This window comes from Uloborus diversus, chromosome 3, assembly GCF_026930045.1.
Source record: "Uloborus diversus isolate 005 chromosome 3, Udiv.v.3.1, whole genome shotgun sequence".
Lineage (NCBI taxonomy): Eukaryota > Metazoa > Arthropoda > Arachnida > Araneae > Uloboridae > Uloborus > Uloborus diversus.
This window is the reverse complement of record NC_072733.1, coordinates 34,354,233-34,375,748: the sequence shown is the minus strand read 5'-3', so window position 1 is coordinate 34,375,748 and position 21,516 is coordinate 34,354,233. Positions and strand designations below refer to the sequence as shown.

The 21,516-nt window shown below is 32.5% G+C and overlaps 1 protein-coding gene across 4 annotated transcripts in view; it reads right to left on the bottom strand.

The window, feature by feature from the left end:
- LOC129219185 (myosin heavy chain, skeletal muscle-like) overlaps positions 1-21,516 on the bottom strand; it is a 232,031-nt gene that overhangs the window by 61,307 nt on the left and 149,208 nt on the right. For all 4 annotated transcript variants that reach the window (XM_054853504.1, XM_054853506.1, XM_054853505.1 and 1 more), the window contains 2 exons: positions 17,302-17,421; positions 912-1,004 (listed from right to left, as the gene is read on the bottom strand). In XM_054853504.1, the coding sequence (XP_054709479.1) occupies positions 912-1,004; positions 17,302-17,421 (213 nt within the window). The remainder of the gene's footprint in view (positions 1-911; positions 1,005-17,301; positions 17,422-21,516) is intronic.

The window sequence follows — 21,516 nt, the reverse complement described above, 5'->3', positions numbered from 1 at the left end:
TCCATCGCGGTATGTGTTGCTTTATTTTATTTTTACTCAAATTTTGAAAACGATAAATCTCCTTTTTTTTTCTTTTTTTTCTTTTTTTTAATTTTATGACGTTTTTCACAGACGATAAACATTTTGCATGTGATTCATTTTCCGTCTTATTTACAAATTTATTTTTTGTAGATGATAAGTTTTCTTCACATGTTATTGATTATTGTATTTATTTGTTTATTTTTGGCAATTTCTGTCGAATAGGATATTAATTGTGCTTGTTATTTTATTATTTTATTCTCAACTCTTGGATACAGAAATTATGAATGATTACTATTCAAGCCATATCTAATTTAAAAATTTCATACATTAAAAATTCATCGTAATGATCAGTGATGTTCCCATTAATTTTTCTGAGGGTATACCCCAGTAATCCATTACGCACAATATGTGTATGCGATCATGTACATAATATGTGATAATATGAACATTTTTGAAGTTTCGAGGGTATCCGCTATATGTCTAAAAAATATTTGAGAGTATACGGCGTATATGGAGTTATACCCTATGGGAACACCTCTGGTAATGATAGTTTGTAAATGAATCAATTTAAAAGAAATCAAACTGGATAAACAGCATTTAAAGCTGAAGAAAAACTAAAACGTTAAAATAATCTTTTAACTTCGTTTTTGTAGAGTTTGAAAAAAACTACGATTATTAATTTATACATACTGTTACGTTTTTTGGAACTTAAATGTGATGCGTTAAACATATAATTCAGTAAAAACCAGTTAAAACATTTATAAACAGACTTTTCAATGTTTTAATTAAAAAAAACTCTTATTTATTTCATTTTGCTGTATTTAATAATATTATTAAGCAGAAATAGTATTGCTGACATTGAGTTTGCTCAATTCATAACCATTTTGTACCTTTTGTGTTTCCTCCAATTCTGTACGATAATTTTCTGACTCCATTGTGGTCTGAATTCCAATTTTCTTTTCATCGAAATCGCATTCACTATGCTGCGAAAAGAAAAAAAAATATTTAAAAAAAGTATTTAAACATTTTTTTCAAAACTTGAGACTAGGGTAGGTGCACCAATTGTGGCCACTTTAAGGCCAAGAAAAAGTTCTAAAGGACCAAGCTCCTCTGGTATTTGCACTATAACAATAAAATATATGTCCGTTTTCTCAGGATTTAAGCTTCTTCAACATATATATCAACTCATAAGCAATTAAATAAACAAAAAGAGCTTCAGTCATTTCAACTGAAAAAGTGTAGATTTCACCAGTTGTGGCCACCTATGAGCTAGTTTTGGCCACCTAATGTTCTAGTTGTGGCCAAAACAAAGTTTTTGCCTAAGAATTAAAATACAAGTCCAATATTCTACAGACAATGAATGGAAAACACGTATTAATATAACACGTAATAAAATAACAATGTTTTTGGATGTTTATTAATTTTAACGAGTATGACCCAGCCAAAAATCGACTGCAGTTAAACTGCAAAAAAACTGGTGGTATTTGGAACCGAGCAACTGCAGTTCAACAAAGCATTAATCTACAGTTCAACTGCAATACGGAGGTTCAAAAAGACTGAACTTTTTGAACTGCAGTTTTTCGGTTCCAAATACCACCAGAATTTTAAAACAAAAAAACAGCAGTTTTTTTGCAGTCTAACTGAAATTTTCTGAACTGCAGTTTTTCAGTTCCAAATAACACCAGAATTTAAAAATATATATCTGCAGATTAACTGCAGTTCAATTGCAGTTCATTTTCTGCTGCTCTCTGGTTCCACATACCAGCAGAATTTCATAAAATGAAAACTGCAGTTTTTCTTGAGTTTTAAAAAAAGACTGAAAAAACGTTACCCACCAAATTAAAAATATTAGTGAAAAATTAATAACAAATAGAATTAATGCGATAGAAATCCAAAACCACTTTAAAATTAAAGTTTAGAAAATTCTTTAATAGAAATTCCTAAATTGACTATAGATAGATGTGCTTAGTGCGTTTTATAAAACATCTAATTAAAACTTGAACCCTACCTTCGAAATACAAATTAAGATTTCATTAATTTGGAGGACATTAAAATTGAAATTTTTCAGCCTAATTTTGCACGAAGATACATTGCTATGATTATGAAAGTAGTACAAAAAGTTTCGAGACACAATAACAAATAGAATTGTTTGTAAGAATAAAAAAATCATGAAAACTGTCCAAAATCAGTAACAATAATGGAATAGTAAACTTTAAATAAACTTTTGGCAATAATAAGAAAAAAAATACTTATACAACGTGTCTTTGTAGCTTCACGTTGTCTGATGATCTACGACTGTATGATATCATTTGCAGTTTTCCACAATAAATCACTTTCTCTTAAGCATTGTCACCCTACGAGGCCACTTTTCATCATAGCACTCACATCATGACTAGAACCGTTCTTTTCAGCAACTATTGCACCAAAAAAAAACTGTTTCCATAATAAACCATAACATATTCACCGATTGAAGTAAGTTTACGACAATTAAGTCACTAATTAAAGCATCAGTGTCTTCTGTGTCCTTTTCTGGCATCCTTTTTAGTACTATTGCTCTTGATTTAAATTTTTTCGTAAAATACTAAGCTTCCTCCGTAAAATATGAACTAGTCCTCCATTCTTAGCCTCTTAATTTCTCTAAGTTCGGGTTCAGGTTCAGGGCTAGTCTTTCAAATTAAGATTGTCTGTTAGTTACCTTCTAAGACCAGTCCTTCGTATTTTAAAGGTGATACTGTAAAAAATGGATCCATTTCTTACAGCCTCTAGAGCATTTTCAAATTCAGAAACGAGAATTTTCAACGTAAAAAAAAAATTCTTGCGTTTTTGGGAGCCATTATTTGCAACAAGTATTACACAAAATGTTTTTTTTTAATTGTTGAATCTCGCTAGAGTTTTTTGTTTCTTTTACTTTTTTTTTCTTAAGTTTAAACAATTAAGAAATCTGAATATGTTCGAAGCTCTTTTATAGAAACACTATGTTCATAAACATTTCAATTACATTTTTTCATATAATGTGTAAAAATAAATAATTAAGTGGCATTTTTTAAAATGCTTCCGAAAACGTTTATAAATACATGCAATTATTTGTAGAACTTGTACTAAAATTTCTAAAAATTTCACAAAGGCTGTAAAATAATTTGTTTATATTATTAGAATTAAAACCCAATAAAATAATCGCATTGATTTTCACTTAATGAATGTACTAAACATTTTGAAATTAAAAAAAAAAAAAATATGAAAGCTCATTGAAGTAGCTTTTGTAATGTTATTGGAAAATATTAAAGAGTAGACCATAAACTAACGAAACATTATAATTAACATTTTGGTATATCCCTAAGCTACCAATATAAAGTACAAGTCTGCAAAGTGTTGCATAAATAGGAGATTTTGAATCCCGTCAATCCTCGCAGAAACTCATTTCGAAAATATGCATCTTCAGTTAAAATCTTCATATTCTAACGATATACTATGCACATACAAAGATGTCATATTAATAGAACGAGAACATTTTGAATTTGCACTTTTGAAACCGAGAATATGTACATAAAAAATAATTTCAAAAAAATGCATTTAGATTTTAAAGTTTCATATTATGCTTATACAAAAGCCAATATCTGTTTCTAATAGAACATAGACAAAAATGAATCGATTTTAAAGCTAAAAAAATAACTAATCTAATAAATTTATTAAAGAAAAAATTTAATTGGTAAAAAAGTAGCTATTTTCAGTGTCCGGACATTTAAACTAAAAATAAAAAGAAAGTCATAGATGTGGATGCAACATGAATTTCAATATTTCAATACAGTTTAACTTGGTTAAAGTGACAACTGTGCTACAACGTCAAAAAAAATTCCGATCCTTCATTTACCCATAAGATGAAATAATGATCGTTTATAATGTCATTTGGCTATATTTTAAACTTTTTACATTTTACATAAGTATTGTGGATCCTTGGATAACGTTGATATATATTTTCACAGTATACTTAAAATATTATGCCTGGCCACATCTGGAACAGTATGTAATCCAATTTTGGCCGTAACTATGGCGAGAACGAGCGAAATATACGGATTCGTTATCCAGTTCTGGCCAGACTATTTTATGCAGGTAAGTTACAAAATAAAGAAAAGTAAGGGACTCGCATTAAAAACTTGATCTTAGCTGGATAAAAAAAACTTTACAATAGCTAAAAAATATGCAAAAACTATTGTTGCTGTAAGTAGATTAAGAAGAAACACTCTCTTAACAATAAGCAGTAACAAATGCACTAATTCTCACACAAGTGCATCCTGCATCTAGACAGAGGAAACGTTCTGGACCTCTCACAGCGAAAGTTTTGAAAAATGTTACTTAAATTAGAAAACAAGCATTAGGATTAGTCGAAGTGCTCTATATTCTTAGTATTTCTGGTTTGAATGTGAAAATGGCCACAACTGGTACAGTGGCCACAACCGGTGCACCTACCTTAAATTGACCAATGTAACAGATTTCCGGAGGAGAAATGTAACGAATGAGACAACATTTAGTTAGCATCGTAATGATATTGGCAATGAAACGACTTAAAACGAGCTGATGTGTGCATCACATGACTTCCTTTTACTCAATTTTAATGTCATTTCCCCATTATTGGCAATTTTAATGTGATTCAATAGTTTACTCTCTAAATATCACCACCAGTGGCCAAATTGAAACCAGATTTTGAAAAAAAATCGCCAAATTTGTCGCCAACTTGGCAGCAAAAACTTGGCGACCAAAAGACTGGCGATATATCGCCAAGTGTCCGCCAAATTATAACACCACTTGCGAATACATCGAAATTAACAATGATTCCCCCCCCCCCCCAAAAAAAAGGCAAAAAACCTGTTTAGAAGCACCCGAATGCAACCAAAAGAGGAGGTGCACAACTAGACCCCACTAGGAGTCTACGTACCAAATTTCAACTTTCTAGGACATACCGTTTTTTGAGTTATGCGACATACATACGCACATACATACGCACATACATACGTACATACGGACGTCACGAGAAAAGTCGTTGTAATTAAAACGGGGAATGTTAAAATGGATATTTCGGGTGTTGATACGTTCTTAGGCACTTATCCGCGTGTGGTCGGGTTGAAAAAAAAAATTCAACATTAATTTGGGGGTGAGCAAAATGGAAATTAAGGCCGAATTTTGAGTGAAAATTTTTTCGCGAATACAATACTTCCTTTTTGTAAAAGGAAGTAAAAACGTAGATTAACGACACTTTAAATTGTAAAGGAAAAGGAATGTTAAAAATAGGACCTTTTATTTTTGTCACTTTGCAGAATTTGAAACAGAAACAATGACACAAGTAATTTTAATTTTTCTTGAAATTGACAAATGAAGCAACAAGCAATAATGATCCTTCGATTAAAAAAAAACTGCTAAAGTATTTATGAATTCTTTCTTAGTGTTACCATTTTTAAAGGCAACTATTTATTCAGCTTGCTGTAAACCATGAGTAGGCAAATTATGAGCACTTAGTGACACAAACGAGACACATCATTTCTAGTTTCCCCCAATATTTGGATGTGATTTTCATATTCCAGTATTCAAAAATCTAGTTTTTCACTACATCCGGGATACCTCATCACACTTTACCAATTCACTTCAGTACAAGTGAATCAGTGCTCTCTTTTCACTTGATAACAAAACCAGTAACTTATGTTGGTCGGCGGAAATCTCTTTCACAGACATTCAAAGAAAATGGAACCCAGGTACCACATGTAATGTTCAAACGCTTCATAAACGTTTGAGAAATTTTATTTTTCGTATTCCTGTTTACACAACATTCGGATGTGTGATGATATTCTTTCCTGTATTTGACACTACTCATTTGCGTATCTCTGTAAAAAAAAAAAAAAAAAAAAAAAAAAAAAACTTTCGGATTGAAAACGTTTGTAGTTCAATGCACGGTTTTCTGAAGGAGAAAACATTCTCGTTCTTATCAGAATTAATGAAAATCTTAAAATACTTTTAATAAATGTTTGGAAAATTATTAACAAATTCTCCAATATTTTAACAAGAAAAATAAAGTATTTTCGTAAATAAGTAAGCTTTCTTTGAAAATTTGCTAATTTTGTTTTAATCCACTATACTTCAAGAATGAGGTTTTGTGAAGTTTTTTGTGAGAACGTGAAATGACTCTACTACAGATATGCTTCAATTGCCTGCGCATTTTAAACACCGAAAATTATTATTATTTTTTAATTAATAAAGGCTGCTACTTTCTCATTGTTTGTGCAATTAGTTTCTCTGAGATAATTTAATACAATTAAAAAGTGCTAAAAAGTGCTATCTAGTGTTTCTAACAGTGGATGGAGTTTATTTTAAAAAACAACTTTGAAAATAAATCTTTTTACATTGAAGAAACGCTTTTCAATGTTTTATAAAGAATTAACTCAACTTCCTGAAGGAGAAAAAACAAATGAAAAAAAAAATTCCAAAGCAAAATGTTTTACGCTTTTCTTTGGGTAAAAAAAACGAACGACAAAGACCGGGAAGTCGTTACCGAAAAATCTTCCAGCTTGTAGAAAAAACGCAGTGCATCGGAGAAATTTAGAAAAAAAGGGAAAGAGAGCGAGAAGAAAAACAGAGGTCGTTCCTTGCAGACTTTCCAGTAGTTATTTTTGACGACAAGATGTAAAAAAATTTCATATACGCAAAAAAAATCTGCTTTTATCGTAATAAATGTGCACTTAAAGTTATATTATATATCGTAATAGTATTTTCTCTTATCGTGAACTAAACAGTTATTGTTTTGACCCATATTTTTAGACGTATTTATAAACTATTTCATGCAAATATAGCATGTGCAGATAATTAATTTATCCTCTAAAAAAATCAGTATAATCTCAGCAGGATTAGGCTTAAAATGTCCTTAAGGTTTTATTTTTAAATTCATTTTATCAATGTGTATAAAAATGAACGTATGTGTGTGTTTATTCCTTATACAAATCCACAGTTTACGCCAGATTTTTTCCAAATGGGGCACAGGGGTCCTTTGATGCTTAGGAAGTCACATAAGGGTTTTTCCCCCCCTCCCCCATGAGGAAGGGAATGTATATATTTGCGTCATGTATTATTTATTACCCCAGTTTAGACTCATAATTAGTAATTCTTTACTCATAGTATTCAGAATGAACTACCCTCTAAAAGACACTAAAAAGCAACACCAACTAGGGGTGTATGCCCTTTTGAATACTCGCTACGCTGGCGGTGGGGGGGGGGGGGGAGTATGCCAGTGTCCCGGTTGAACATTTCAAAAATCTGGCAAGCCTATTTAAGCATTTCTGTTATTTTGTTTCAGTCAGATATGATAAAAATTGTCATGTCACTTCTTGAAATTTATTACTTAACTTAGGAGCAAAATACTTCATTGATATTTAATGTATGTCGAGATCTTTTGAATTTGAAGTAAATTATTTTAGAATTTAAAACTGCTTTAGATGATTTTCTAATTTTGTTTGCCATGTCTACAATCAATTTTGTCATATCTGTTACTAAATACGGAGACTGACACGACATTTCAAGGATTAAAAATTAATGCATCTAAATAATCTCACAACAACATAAAAACTAGTTTTAATTTCTGAATAAAACGTCAAAAATTGAAATTAATCGAATTAATAAAACAAATTGCCATTGATTAAGGTAACAGACATGATATACAATGAAAATATTTAAAATTGTACCCCACAAAAAAGCTCCAGTGAATTTAGCCAAACAACTTAAAACTTAAATTGACTATTGTACTATTTCTTTTCTCTATGATCGTGCTCCAATGGTAAGCAAGTGAAATCTTTTCTAAATTTCAATCTATTTCTTTAGCTACAAATTTTCTATAGTAACCTGTGGCATGTCTGGAAAATAGTATGTAATTAGTAAAAATATTATTTTGCAAATAATAGGTTATTTTTACTGTGTAGCTGAGGGTAAATTTTACAGCTTAAAAATATGTCAGAGTAGAAATTCAGGTTTTTTTGAAGCAACATAGCAAATATTTCAGTTTTTCTAATTAGAACAGCTGTATTTAAGCTGCTTTTCAACTTAATTGATTCAAACTTTATTTTCAACTAAATAATCTACTTTAGTTTTATTTATTGTCTACCAGAAACTGCCTGGCACGGTAGAAGGAAAAATGATTTGAGAATTCTTGCATCTTGCAGAAAAATCTCTCACACGCAAATAATTAACAGAAGCGAATTTTTTTAAATGACTTATATCCGTTAGTACTTTAGTGAACCGGATTAAATTAAATCTGTCTGTAATTACGAATCTAAACCGATACAAATCGAAACTGCTGGAATATTTAAAATGCACAGTCGTAACTAACGCTTATCTGAATGGAACTCTAGCGTATCTCGTTGTAATTGAACCATTAATTTCGTTATTATTTATTTAAAAAAAAAAACTTTTTTTTTTTAGCTTATCACCATTTGTCAGTTACATGATAAGATATTGAGGAGGAAAAACAATAGGAAATTCTTCGGATTTAAAACATTTTTTTTATGAAGCCAACAATAGATTTTTCAAGACTTTTATTTTTTCCAACTGGCATCACATGTGCCCAGTTGCGTCACTACGGGGGGGGGGGGGGAGCGGAAGGGCGGTCCGCTCCGGGTGTCACCTGTCTGGCGCTGACACCCAAAGCGGAATTGCAAGTTTTGGAAATATATGAAGCTAAAATGTGTTTTTCAGACTACAAATTTGAATATTTTCCCTGAGGAAAGCCCCCGGACTCACTCTTTAACACCTCACATCATGAGAATCACATTGTCAATACTTAGATCTAGTAGTGACTTCCTCTTATACCAAAATAAAAACTGTTTCTCCTTATTTTTCTCTGTGTTTAAGATACGTTTGAAATAATTAAGGAGCCATCAATTTCATGCACCCGTTTTCATAGCATATAAAAACATTTTTTTTGTTTTTTGCGTTTGGGTGGCGGAGGGCGGAGGGGGGGTCCACAAATTACCGTCCCGGGTGCCACCTTTGCTAGGTAAGCCAATGCATGTGTCACCACTTGCTCCACTCTACATTGTCTAAAAATTTAAATGCAAGCAATACGAGTTTTCAGTGTTGCAACTAACCTCAGCAGAAACAAAACCGAAAATACTTCCCCTAAGTTAAGGCATTTGCAAGAAATCAGAAACATTTTTTTTTTTTAATTTTTGGACACTGATCTAGATATCACAAAATTTGAAAATAACTTTCTTAATATGTCTGTAAAATGAAATAACGTGAAAGTCATGTTTCAAAAATTGTCACTGCATAAAATAGTGTTTCCATGCAAATTGTTTGTTTATCAAAATTTTCATCGAAAATATGTTGAAACAAATTTTTGTAGACAACGGATTTTTTTTTCATTAAATATACTTGTACTCTATTTTCAGTATACTTTATTTCATCTATTTTGTAGCCTTATAACTTTTAGAAAATATTTTCAGCTTTTTAAAGAGCAAAATTGAAATTAAAAAAAAAAAAAAACTTAATGAAAAACTACTTCTGAAGGTTTTTTTTCTCTCTCTCTCTAACCGTTTGAGAATTACTAAGAACTTCATTCAGAGAACCAAAGTTCGCCATACACATAAAAACTATTTTATAAGACTTTAATATAAATATTAGGGACTACAAAGTTTGTTTAATCTTCATAAATTCAATAAAAACAAGTGAACACTTTAAAAGTTTATACGTCAATAACTGATATGCGTCAATATGTTTCATTTTTCTATTTTTACCATTAAAATTTAGTAGAATCATTAAAAAAAAGGACCATCGATCAAAATTCTGTAAAGATGACTGGAAAAAACATTTCATTATGAAAACCTCTGTAAATCATTTGAATCTAAAACGGATTCATTATTTTTATACTTATAAATTAACTTCTCTGCGAAATGTTAACTACTACCTTAGTTGTCAACCATTCTAATGGTTTTTGGCACCAATTTCTTGGCAGTAGTTCCAAGATTTTTTCATTTGATGAATATCTTCTGCTTATTTTTGATCATGTGATTCTGCCATGATTTTCAGTGTTGAAGAAGCAGAAACCATCCCTCAAAATGCAGTAAAAAACAGTTAGTTTATAAACAAAGATGCAGTCAATGGCTAATAAAATAAATCTTCGAAGCCGTCACCCGTTTCTTGAACTATTAACCAAAAGAAGTAATTTAATTGCAATGCATTTCCGGTTTCATTTAAATTTAATTAAAGCTCAATAAGTGTAAATCTGTTTGAACAAGTGAGCTAATCTTAAACCATAACGGTACTGATGAATCAACGATTCTTTAATTTTTCCAAGACAATTTACAATTTCACGTTACTTAATGAGGTAATACGAAAATAATGTAGGAATTAGTAAAGATTGCAAAACCTGCTTGTTCTCGGACATGTTTTTTGCTTATACAGTCGAACCCTGCTATAGCGAACCCAGGATATAACGACCCCCTGGTTTTAGCAAATCTTTTAAATGGCCCTAACTGAAGCTCTACGTCAATAATGTATTTTCAAACTCTAGTAACGATCACTAAATACCAAAACATTGGCTACATAGATCCATTTCAAACGTTTTAAGCTTTTCATAGCACTTGATCTAGCTACGATCCACACTAATTGTTTTCCATAGCATCATTCTTTTGTAATAGTTACTTCATTTTTACCAGAATATCCAGGTAAAAAACAAAATCCTCACCTATTGCTATTCTGATAATATTGTAAACTTTACATTGATCATGTCTTCATTAGGCAAGCGAAAAGCTCTTTTTACAAGGAAACAAGTTAAATTTAATCTCAAATTGGAAGGGAACAAAAGCTTATTTAAATTTACTGTAGTCACTACCTTGCCGAATTGTAGTTCCAAGGCAGCTATCAGTGTTTCGAGCAAATTTTTTGCATCAAAAACTAGACGCATTGTAGATTTGCTTACTATGTTTAACTGAAAAATCAACAAAACGCACATAAAATCCATTAGGTTGCAATCAAAACTAGCATCTTTTTTCTCATACTAGAGATTTAAAACGATAAACTTTTATAGTTTGTTTATTACTGAGCACAATAGTTAATATTAATATTTTTACTAAATTTTATCCTAATCACTAATACAAATATCGTGCAATAAAATAATTCATTTTAGAAGTATTTTAACATGTTTTTTCTAAAAAAAATCGGATTTTGCGGATTTTTTTTTTTAAAAATCGGATTAGTTTGTCATATTTATTCGCGTGAGATTCTGATTTTTCAAAAGAAAGTTTCATTTTTAGACATTGGTATAATGCACTTTCAAGAAACGATGCGTGCGTAATGACTGAATCTTATCAATGTCTTAAACCTTGCAATAACGTTGCAAAAATAGAGCTTCTTGAAAATGTGGCACATTAGGTCATTTTAGTTTTGTTGAAGCCAGGCGCGGATCCACGGGAGGGGAACTGGGGGAACGTTCCCCCTCCAAAATCCCAAGTGTACCTAAAAATTTTCAAAAGAGAGTACGGGAAAATAATTCCGTTTTTCAAAACTTGAACTATAAGAAAGGCGCCAGAAAAAGTAAGGAGAGAATTTCAAAAGCGGATCTAAAAAGAGGAACTGCTGGAATGTCCCCCCCCCCCCACACACACACTTCAGAACGTGAACTAAGGCACCAGGAAAATCAATTAGGCAACAACAGAAACGGATCCATGGAGGGAACTGGGGGAACCTTCTCCTCCCCCCAAAAGCCCCATATATACCTAAAAATTTTCACAATAGAGTGTAGAAAAAATCTTCTGTTTTATAGAACTTAAACTCGAGGAAAAGCTCCAGAAAATTCGATCAAACAATAGCAGAGGTGGATCCCTGGAAGGGAACTGGGGGAACGTTCCCCTTCCTCTAAATTCTCATGTGTACTTAAAAATTTTCACAACGTATTATAGCGAAGTTCTCCAGTTATATAGAACTTTAGCTTGAAGAAAGGCGCAAGAAAAAGATAGGAGAGAATTGCAAAAGCGGATCTAAAGAGGAGAACTGGGGAATGTTCCCCTCTTCCCTGCATAAAAATAAATAAATGAATAAAGACAAACCTGTTTAAACTGTTTTCTGCATTTATTTGGTGAAGGATTGATCATTATATTTAAAGCTACTGCAATTCAGTGGCGCTATTAGAGGTGGAGGCTGGAGGGGGGGGGGGGGACACAGGGCGGCAGGATCCATGATCCCCCAGAAGGCCGAGTAGAATGTTTTTGTAAAACATTTCCTATAATTAAAGTGAACAATAGAACGTACCTTGGAAACAGTCGCCTTTTTTAGTCGGTCTAAAAATAAGAAAGTCCTCATAATGTCGGAAGTCTGCTTCCTCTGCCAATACCTTTAAAGCGCGTCTCAAATCTTGTTTTCAGGACTTCAATTTTGAAAATTTTAAAGGGGAGAACTACCTAACACCTTGCATTCTAATAACATCGAGAATCGTTTAAAATTGCTTTTTTGGAGCTTCAATTTTGAGAAATTGCCAAACCCCTGACGTTACCAAATATGGTCTACAGTCATTTTTTTAAGATGTTGATAACGAAAAATTTCCAGACAAGGGTCCGAATGCTCCTGTAGAAAATGTGAACATTAAAAAATTAAGGTTTTTGAAAAATTTAATGGGGAAAGTGTTTAAATCCTTTATCACCGAATATCGCTCAAAAACTTCGTTTTCTAGGACTTCAATTTCGAAACATTTTTTGCGAAAAGCCCCAGAACCGTACTCCTCGAAGTATTGTCAAAGTTAGTCTGTAACTGCGTTTTTGGAAATTCAATTTCAGAAAATTTAGCGGAGGGATTTTCGATTTAAATCTATTTTACAAAAACACGGAGGCAGCCCCCAAAAAAATCCCATCTCTGACCCTACCGTCAATAAATATCGCCTATAATTGCATTTTTAAAACTTTAATTTCCGCAGGCGGCCCCCGAACCTTTCTTTTTCGTAACATCACCAGAGGCCGTCTAAAGACTAAAATTTAAACATTTCTTTTCAACAACCGCCCTATCAGATGGTGAAAATTTTAAAAGTGCACCCTCTATAAAACTTTTGTGGTTGAACCACTGGTGCAAATATTATTTCCTTTAAGCACATACAAATAGAAAAATGAACAAACTTTTTAAACTACTTATTTAAGAATTGTACTTTTAGAATTTGTAATGAATACATTTTTTTCATAAGAGGCATTAAGAAGCAGTAGATACGTTGAAAAACTCAATATTTATGGTTATTTTTTAATGAGTAATTTCATATAACTCCCCCACCCCCATAAACATACTTGCTAGAAAAGTTCCCTTCCCAAATCCATAGTCTGGATCCGCCCCTGGTTGAAGCTGTTATGAAAACACTTATTGAAGGTTTAATAACAAAACAAACAAACCAAATAAAACAAAACAAAGCTGGTCTTTTATTTAAAGTATGCACTGCCAAATGTCGTAACACTTTACCACGCAGTTAAAGGTTTCAAAGTGAAGCTTCTAAAATAAAAAGAAAAGTTTTTAAGACGAGACAACTTCCGTCACATGTATCAAAATTCAATTAGCTCTATGTGTTTGCTTCAGATTGTTGATTTTACCGTGACAACAACAGGTGTAACCAAACCTTCACCTGTCTCTTCCCTGTAGCCCCATTTATTTAAATCTTCACATTTGATTGCTCCGATTGGAGAAGATTCAGTTTTTCCATCTCCACTATGGTTTCTTCAAGGCGAAAGATAAGCTGCTGCCAACGCTGTTTTTAGATCTCATTTAATGAAATCTTTGAAAGGTTAATGCTCCATAAATCTAAAGGAGCTATAAATTCGCTAGTAAACAGAAGGGAAGACTTTTTTTTAATTAAAAAACCACCAACGCAGTATTAACTTCACTTTTACGCTCGTAAGTGGCAAATGTCTGGTATAGAAGATAGGCATCGTATATAGGTTATCCAGAAAGTATATTCCGATTAGCAGAACACAAAAAAGAAACAACAATTCGGAACTAATCATTTTTAAGTAATTAACTACATTAATCAGATTATTTTTCGTCTTCTGTACCGAAATTCTTTAGGTAGTTACCGTAGCGGGCTGGGTAGCGGTAGTTACCGTAGTGGTTAGATGTCCTCACCAAAAAACGATGCCACAAAGATTGCAACCATTGATAACAACAGATCTCAAATCAACATCGTCCAAGAACTGTCCTGCCAGCAAGAAAATACCCCAATTGCTGGAAAAAATGAGTCTCTCGGTGTGTGGGACTCGAGCTGCAGGATATTGTCTAAAACGTTCCCCCAAATTTGAGTGTGAATTTTCATAGCTTTGATAATCCTCGTATTGATAAATTGGATAACCAAACATATCTTGCATGTGGCCGGATACTCGATTCCGGTAAGCATGTTAAACTTTCACTGAACCCTTTTGCATTGACCAAAGAGCCGGTTAATTACAAGTACTTTAAAGCCGTGACAAGAAAATTCCCTAAAAAAAAAAGGATAAAAAACGGATCATTGCGGGTAGAACTTTGAACTTACTTCTTAACAGGTGCAAAGCGAGATAATTCGGAAAAAGAATTGGTCAACTGAAGTTTGCAATGTATATGGGTGCTTTCCAAAAATCCTTCTCCGGCAATACTAGTTAGCCGGTTCTATTATAGAAAATTCATTGTTGGCCTTTTTTTTTTTTTTTTTTTTTTTGAAAACGCACCAATTACAAAGGAGCCTCATACGTCAGCGATCTGAAAGTGCCTTTCCGCGCTTGCGAAGGGCCCTGCTGAAAGAATACACATACTTAAACTGCTTCAACTAGCGAATGCATCTATTTCGTGGTAAAAAGGAAAACAGAATTTCTTTTTTTTTTTTTTGGATTATCCTCGTATTTACAAATTGAGGAGCATTAAAACCATTCGAAAAAGCAAATAGAACAAAAAACCAAAACAGCTATAAACGAAAACCAAAAGTGCTGAAACTTTCAAGCATGCTTTGTTAAAGCAGGAGGAAACTATGCAAGAAATGCGACAATTTCTAATGAATTGGCATGTTCTCCGTTCCCGCAGTACTTCTAACGTGAAAATAAATGATCTGAATTTGAAACAGCAATGAAAAAAGTTCAGGAAGAACATGTCATTGATTAATGAAAGAACCTAAATTGAGAAGCAAAAAAAAAAAAACTTTTTACAACCTTTTATTCCTTTACCAAATGGTAACTAATTTTATGCCTCACACCATAGCTGAAATGCTTATCTTATTTATAATTTTCCTTTCGACAAACCTTAAATTCTAAGCTCAAAAAGTCACAATTTTGCACGGTTCCGATAAATTTGCTCTCTTTCTGCTTTTTATCTAATTCGCCTGAGTTTTAAAACAGGTCAGAATAGCTTCAATGATTTTTTTTTCTTTTTCCTTTGACCAATCAGGACTAAATCATAGTTTTCACTTGACCGTTGAATGACATTCACGTCCTCGGAATCGAATTATTTATAAACGACCTTTTCGACTTCACACACTCCTTTTTATACGAAAACAGTATCCAACACGCAACATCCGGCATCCAGTACATAACATCCAGCCCCTGGCATTCTTATGAATTTCGACTTCTTGAATTCAAATTATGGTTGCTATAAAAGCCAATAGTAGAAATAAGAAACCCGACGAATAGGGTCTTATCGCAATTCGTGATTGCGAAAAACATAATTTGAATTTAAGATCTCAAATTTCGAACTAATTTTTTGCTATCGATTTGTTTTTCATTTCTATAAAACGATTTTTTTTTTTCAATGAGGTATTATAGGAAAAATTTTTATTTCAATCATAGATAATTTTTGAATAGTTTATTGTATGAGGATGTAAAATGAAAATGAAGTGAATTAGAGGAACTGAATTAAAACTGCTGATTTATATTTTTTAGCTTGCGATTTTCTAAATTTTTTTTTTCTTATTTTCTTTTTGCTGCCTAAAACCAAGGTTTTACTCACACGATCTCGTAGTATAGGTTCAGGTGTTATTTTACAGCCGTCCAAGGTTTTTTTTTTTTTTTTTTTTTTTTTTTTTTTCATTTTAAATTATGCAGCTACAAGTTATATATTTCAGCATTTCAATCACTTTCAAATGTAAACCATTTCTATAATAGGAAAAACAAAAGCAATTTTCTTAATACTACAATTTATAATTCAATTCTATTCAACAGTTACAATTTTTTCCTAACGAATTTTATTCTTTTTCCAAAATTATATGAAAGTTACACACAAATGTTTTGCACTTCATCTTATATTTCCTAAACGGCATTATTTTTTCCCTTAGGTTTGTGTGATTAGTTGTTAAAGCATATTTTACGGATAACAACTTTTTTTTTTCTTTTGTGTAAGAATGTTTTCTTTCGCACTAAGAAATGACTTGGTTCCAAACACAGTCAAAAGTAATGTCATAAAAGTTTTTTTTTTTTATTGAAAAAATAATAAAATATCAACAAGAGTTTAGAAGAAAATTGCTGTTTCACATTTTATAAATAATTTTCAGACTCTGCAGAAGTTCTACGTTTCAAAAGGAGAACATGTTTGGCTTCTTATCAAACATAAATAAAATATAATGCTTGCAAAGTCATAAGGGAAGTTGTGAGACAAGCTGCACATAATAATTAAAAATGTGCCGAAAAGAATGATTCTGGACAAAAATAGAAGTAAAGTTTTGACATCTAAGAAAATTAAATGCAAATCAGACGCTTGTTATTTTAATTATTATCATTATGATCATCCTTATCATTATCGTTATCTTAATCCTTGTCGATGTTGATGTTCTAAGTTTCTACAAGACATTGCTGATTTTCTCTGTTACATTAAACGAGCTATACATTTCATTTTTATGGCTAATATACATTTTAGTATAAGAGTTGTTGGTTTTAATTTATCAAAATATCACTGAAATAGGTTATAATACAAGAATAAAAATACATGTTTCTAACTTTGTAGTATTTAAAACGAATATTAGTAAATGTGTGCCTGGATTCGAACAAAAGAAAGTGCATTAAAATGGATCTGATTTTTAAAGGATGTTTCATTAAAATGAAGGATATAAGCCTATATTTTCTCTGCTAGTCGAAGTGAATAATAAGTCCTAAAACCTGATAAAAAAAATTCCATGCAAATCCTCTTCTGGCGCAGGCCTGCATAATTTTGATGAACGCTATCTGTACTTTCTTAACAAGCAAAATTTATATCCAAGTTTTGACGGCTTAATTTGTACTTCTATGGGCAAGACCTATAATGAAGTTGTATTTATAAGCGACTTGATACACTTACATTTATATCTTTGTGCGAGGGACGTGTACAATCATTCCTGCTGTTGAGGATGTTTCTTTCCCATACTTCAGAATCTATCTCGGTGTTTACAGCCTTATCCTCACAATCACTGTCAGAAACCTGAAGAAAGGAAAACAATATTTTAAATTTTGATAATAAAATTCATTATTTTATTTGAATACAGTTAGATACGTCGTTCTTACTAGAAAATTTTTTAGGAGATCTACCCCCCCCCCTCGTGTTGGTACATGCTGTTAGTGGAGAAAGCACTGTTCTTCTAATACAGTACTTTCTGATACAGCGAGTGTGTGTATGTGTAATGTTCCTGAAAAAATTCCAGTTTACATAGGATCTTTGCCAAGTTTGACAAAGAGGTTTTTTGATGCTCAAAAATTCTCATAGGGGGTTTATCAACCCTACCCCACCCCCCGTTTCAGCGAAATGGAATGCTTACGCCTATTAATAACAATGACTGAGTTTTTGAAATTTTTAAATAATCCTAAGTAGTCTAAATTTAAATTTTGAATCATAAAATTTCTCTTTTCGCCACTAGGGTTTCCAATCCCGCGCCAATTTCAGTCCCGCAGGATTTTGGGATTGTAAGGAGTTAGTCCCGCGGGATTGACTTTATTCTTCTAAAAATAGAAAACGTTGTGCTTTTTAGGAAAGACTGCTTTTGTTACTTGAACTAGGTTTTTTTTTTAATTCCGTACACCAATTGAAGAGCACTACAAAGTCAAATTCCAATTAGTTATTATTGTTTGGTACGCAAAAGTGTGCCCTAAAAAGGTCCAATGCATCTAACAAAGCATTGCTCGTCCATGAAGAAAAAGGATTTTTGCTCAAAAGATAATGCGGTTGACGAAAACACGTGCTGTGGCTCCATTAGGGCTCCACTTTTGCAAAAGATCCCCATTATCTTCGTCATCTTCTGAAATAGAATTTTCTACTCTTATGAATGGTTTTTTTTCCCCCAAGAACTGCAAATTTTGGATAAAAACGATGGCTGTGTATGTTTTGCTGTATCCAGTTTAACTTGCATTAAGAATGCCATTGTTGTTTCATAAACGTTGGTCATTGAATCAGTGAACTTGTTTCATTACTGCAAGGGGTGAGTGCTACTTGATTTCACCAAGTCGTAGGCTCAGTAAAAGTTTTTGGATAATTTCACTTAATTTACCTCTCACTGAGAGACATTCAAAAAGAGAGATTCAAAACTTGAACAGCTTAACTTACTACACTGTCATGCGAGTCATCCTATGTTTCATCCAAGTTTCAGTCGCCTCTTTTAGAGTCGTGCCGAATATATAAGTAATGGCAGGTTTTACATTCCATTCTTCTTTGTAAAGAAATATTGTGTCCTTTAAGTTAAAGGTATTGAGTGCATTCATTAAGCTTACATAAGTTTTCCAATATTGCATTGAGGCTACCCCAGCGGGTTTTGCAATGTCTCAATTTTTTCTAAAGCATAATTTTCTGGAATTTAAATTTTAGTGATGGTTTTCGAAAATGTTTTTAAATTATACGCATTTTCTCAATTGCTGAAAGTAAGAAAGCCAATTTAGAAAAGCCATAAATCCTCAAATGAGAATGCCAATTTAATCTCATAAAAATAAATTTGATTTTTTATTGTGTTCTATGGAAAATCCACCGTTCATCATATGAGACACAAAGTTTTTCTTGCTCTTCTTGCAGATATAAGAGGAAAGTTCTTCAAACTTCAGATGATGCTTGTGAAAATTGTCATTTTATGAGCGGCAAAAGTTGGAAAACTTTCACATGGAAAAAATTGTGGGATTGAAAATCCCGCAGGATTTGCCTCTCAATCCCTTGGGATAAATCCCGTTAAATATCATGCGGAATCCCGCGGGATTCGGGATCGGGATTTCGGGATTGGAAACCCTATTTGCTACGGTGAAGGGAAATTTTACACAATTTTAGTTTTCCTTGATTCAAGCCTTATTTTTTAACATGCGTCATTTGACACAACTTTTATTTAAGAGGTAGACCGTACAACGCCGGGCAACACAGCTAATCCACAAAAAAAAGAAATCAATTCTTTTACAGTAATTTATTAATCCGTTACTTTGATTAATTTGCGATTTATCGTGAAGTCGTCATATTTAGAAGGTAATTTGACGAAGATTATTTAAAAATCCCTTCAATGTCTGTAAACTATTGAAAATTGATTAAATTGTAGACACACTAATCAAAATGTGCGACATATATTGTTATTAATATAAAATTTCAACCTTGTATTGCTGCTGGTTGTTTTCCTTACTTTTCATCTGATACGAAAATTTTACATTTTGAGGATAATATATCCGCTAATAGCGTGGCGTTATGACTACACATTCTGCCTACCAGTAGGTCTGCCGGTCGAGACGGCCATAACATCATTTGTCTTGGCTTTTATGATTGATATGTGGAAGGATATGTGGATTGATATATTAAAAAATTATCCCATCCCATTTAGCTCAAAAACAAAATCCGACAGAAATCAGAACCAGGATTGGTATGTATATCTATGCCAGGTTATGGTACAGAAATCAGAGCCAGGAGTATGTATTGGCCGAAAATTCGTAAGTTTACATTTTTGTCCTCCGACAACTGTACTTTGAAACACATTTGAAACTGCCGATGAATTATCAATTCACATAGCAAGAGGCGAGTAGAGAATTTCTATACTTCTCTCATGAATGGATAAAGCTAGAAATATATTTGCAAAAAGAATAGAGACTATCCTCATATAAATAATAGCCGATGATTGAGTCACCCGCGTGTTTCAACAATGAAACTCGCATCACGTCATGATAATTTGGTAATATTTTTTGGTAATGTTTGATATGCAGGGAAATGCTTTGTTTTGACGAGGCTGAACTGGATTCGGTATCTTAACTGTTTTACTGGTAAGACTGTCTTTTAGGAGAATGAAACGAAAAAGTGGTCAATAATGAACACTATCTACTGGAGTTTAGGGTTAATCCACTGGAATTAGGGTTAAAATTTCAACTATCAAAATATCATCAAACAGGAGTTGCTTCGTTCAAATGTCGAAGCAATTTTCACCCGACATACCTTGACGGGCGATTTTCGAGTATGTATAATATTGGAGAAAACAAGAGCTGCTCTGCAGATACGAATACGTAATGAAATATAAATGCATAAAGCAAACGAGTGAATACTCTATAAAAATTATGAATTCACTTTTAAAAATTCGCATCATACAAAAGCTTCGAACACCTAAAAGAATTATTTAAATAATTCAGCATTCAATTTGGCAGAGAATATATTCCGGCTAGCCAAATTTGCACTAAGTTCACACAACAACAAAAGAATTTCATTGAAGTGTTTACTAAGAACTGTGTCGCACACAATGGAATTTTCAGTTAACACTCCTCAGCTCGAGAATTTCTTGTCGAAATTGGCATACGATGACATGCTTGCTCGTTCCTCTGTGCAGTATTCTCTGGCTTTCATTCATTGGAATACTTACTGGCACGCTTCCCAAAATGCTCAACTTTTTGGCTAAGTAATGCGTACTTATGTTAAAATCAAATAAAACAGAAAAAAGACTTAAACAGTTCCTCGTGTTTTGTTGTGATGGCGTTTAAATGGTTCAGTATTGCTCAATGCTTTCAATGACATTTTAAGTTTAGTTTTCAAATTATGACCCATTGAAATAGTCAAATGAACAGTAGCAATTTTTCACTGCAGTCTTCGAAGCAGGTTAAAAAAACTCAAAAAATATCTGCATCTTCAATTTGAGGGGAGAAACTAATGCTAATGTTGCTATGTATTTAAAAGAAGATAATGCGCCTAAAATTAATTGTACTTCATAAAACTTAACGTTTTTGCATACTGTTAATAGAACTTTAGCTGTAAAATATAGGCATGATAAAAATCCAAAATCAGTGTTTATGGCTTTGACTTTTAATCAAAAAAATTCTAATGGTATTAATGAAACTCAATCTATTTACGGTAATGCTTTTTTGATAACAATGCTAAGCCCAGGGTCCGACTAACCAAAAGTGAGGCCCTAGGCCCATAATAATTTGGAGGCCCCCTGATAATCTGTCCCCAGAAATCTATAACGGAATGCAGTGGTTAATTTACAGGTTTGGGGGCCCGTCGAAATGTATTTTTGGAGGCCCCTTTGCCTATCACAGAATTATGTTAATCATTTATCATGTGCATTTATGAATCTCCTTTGGG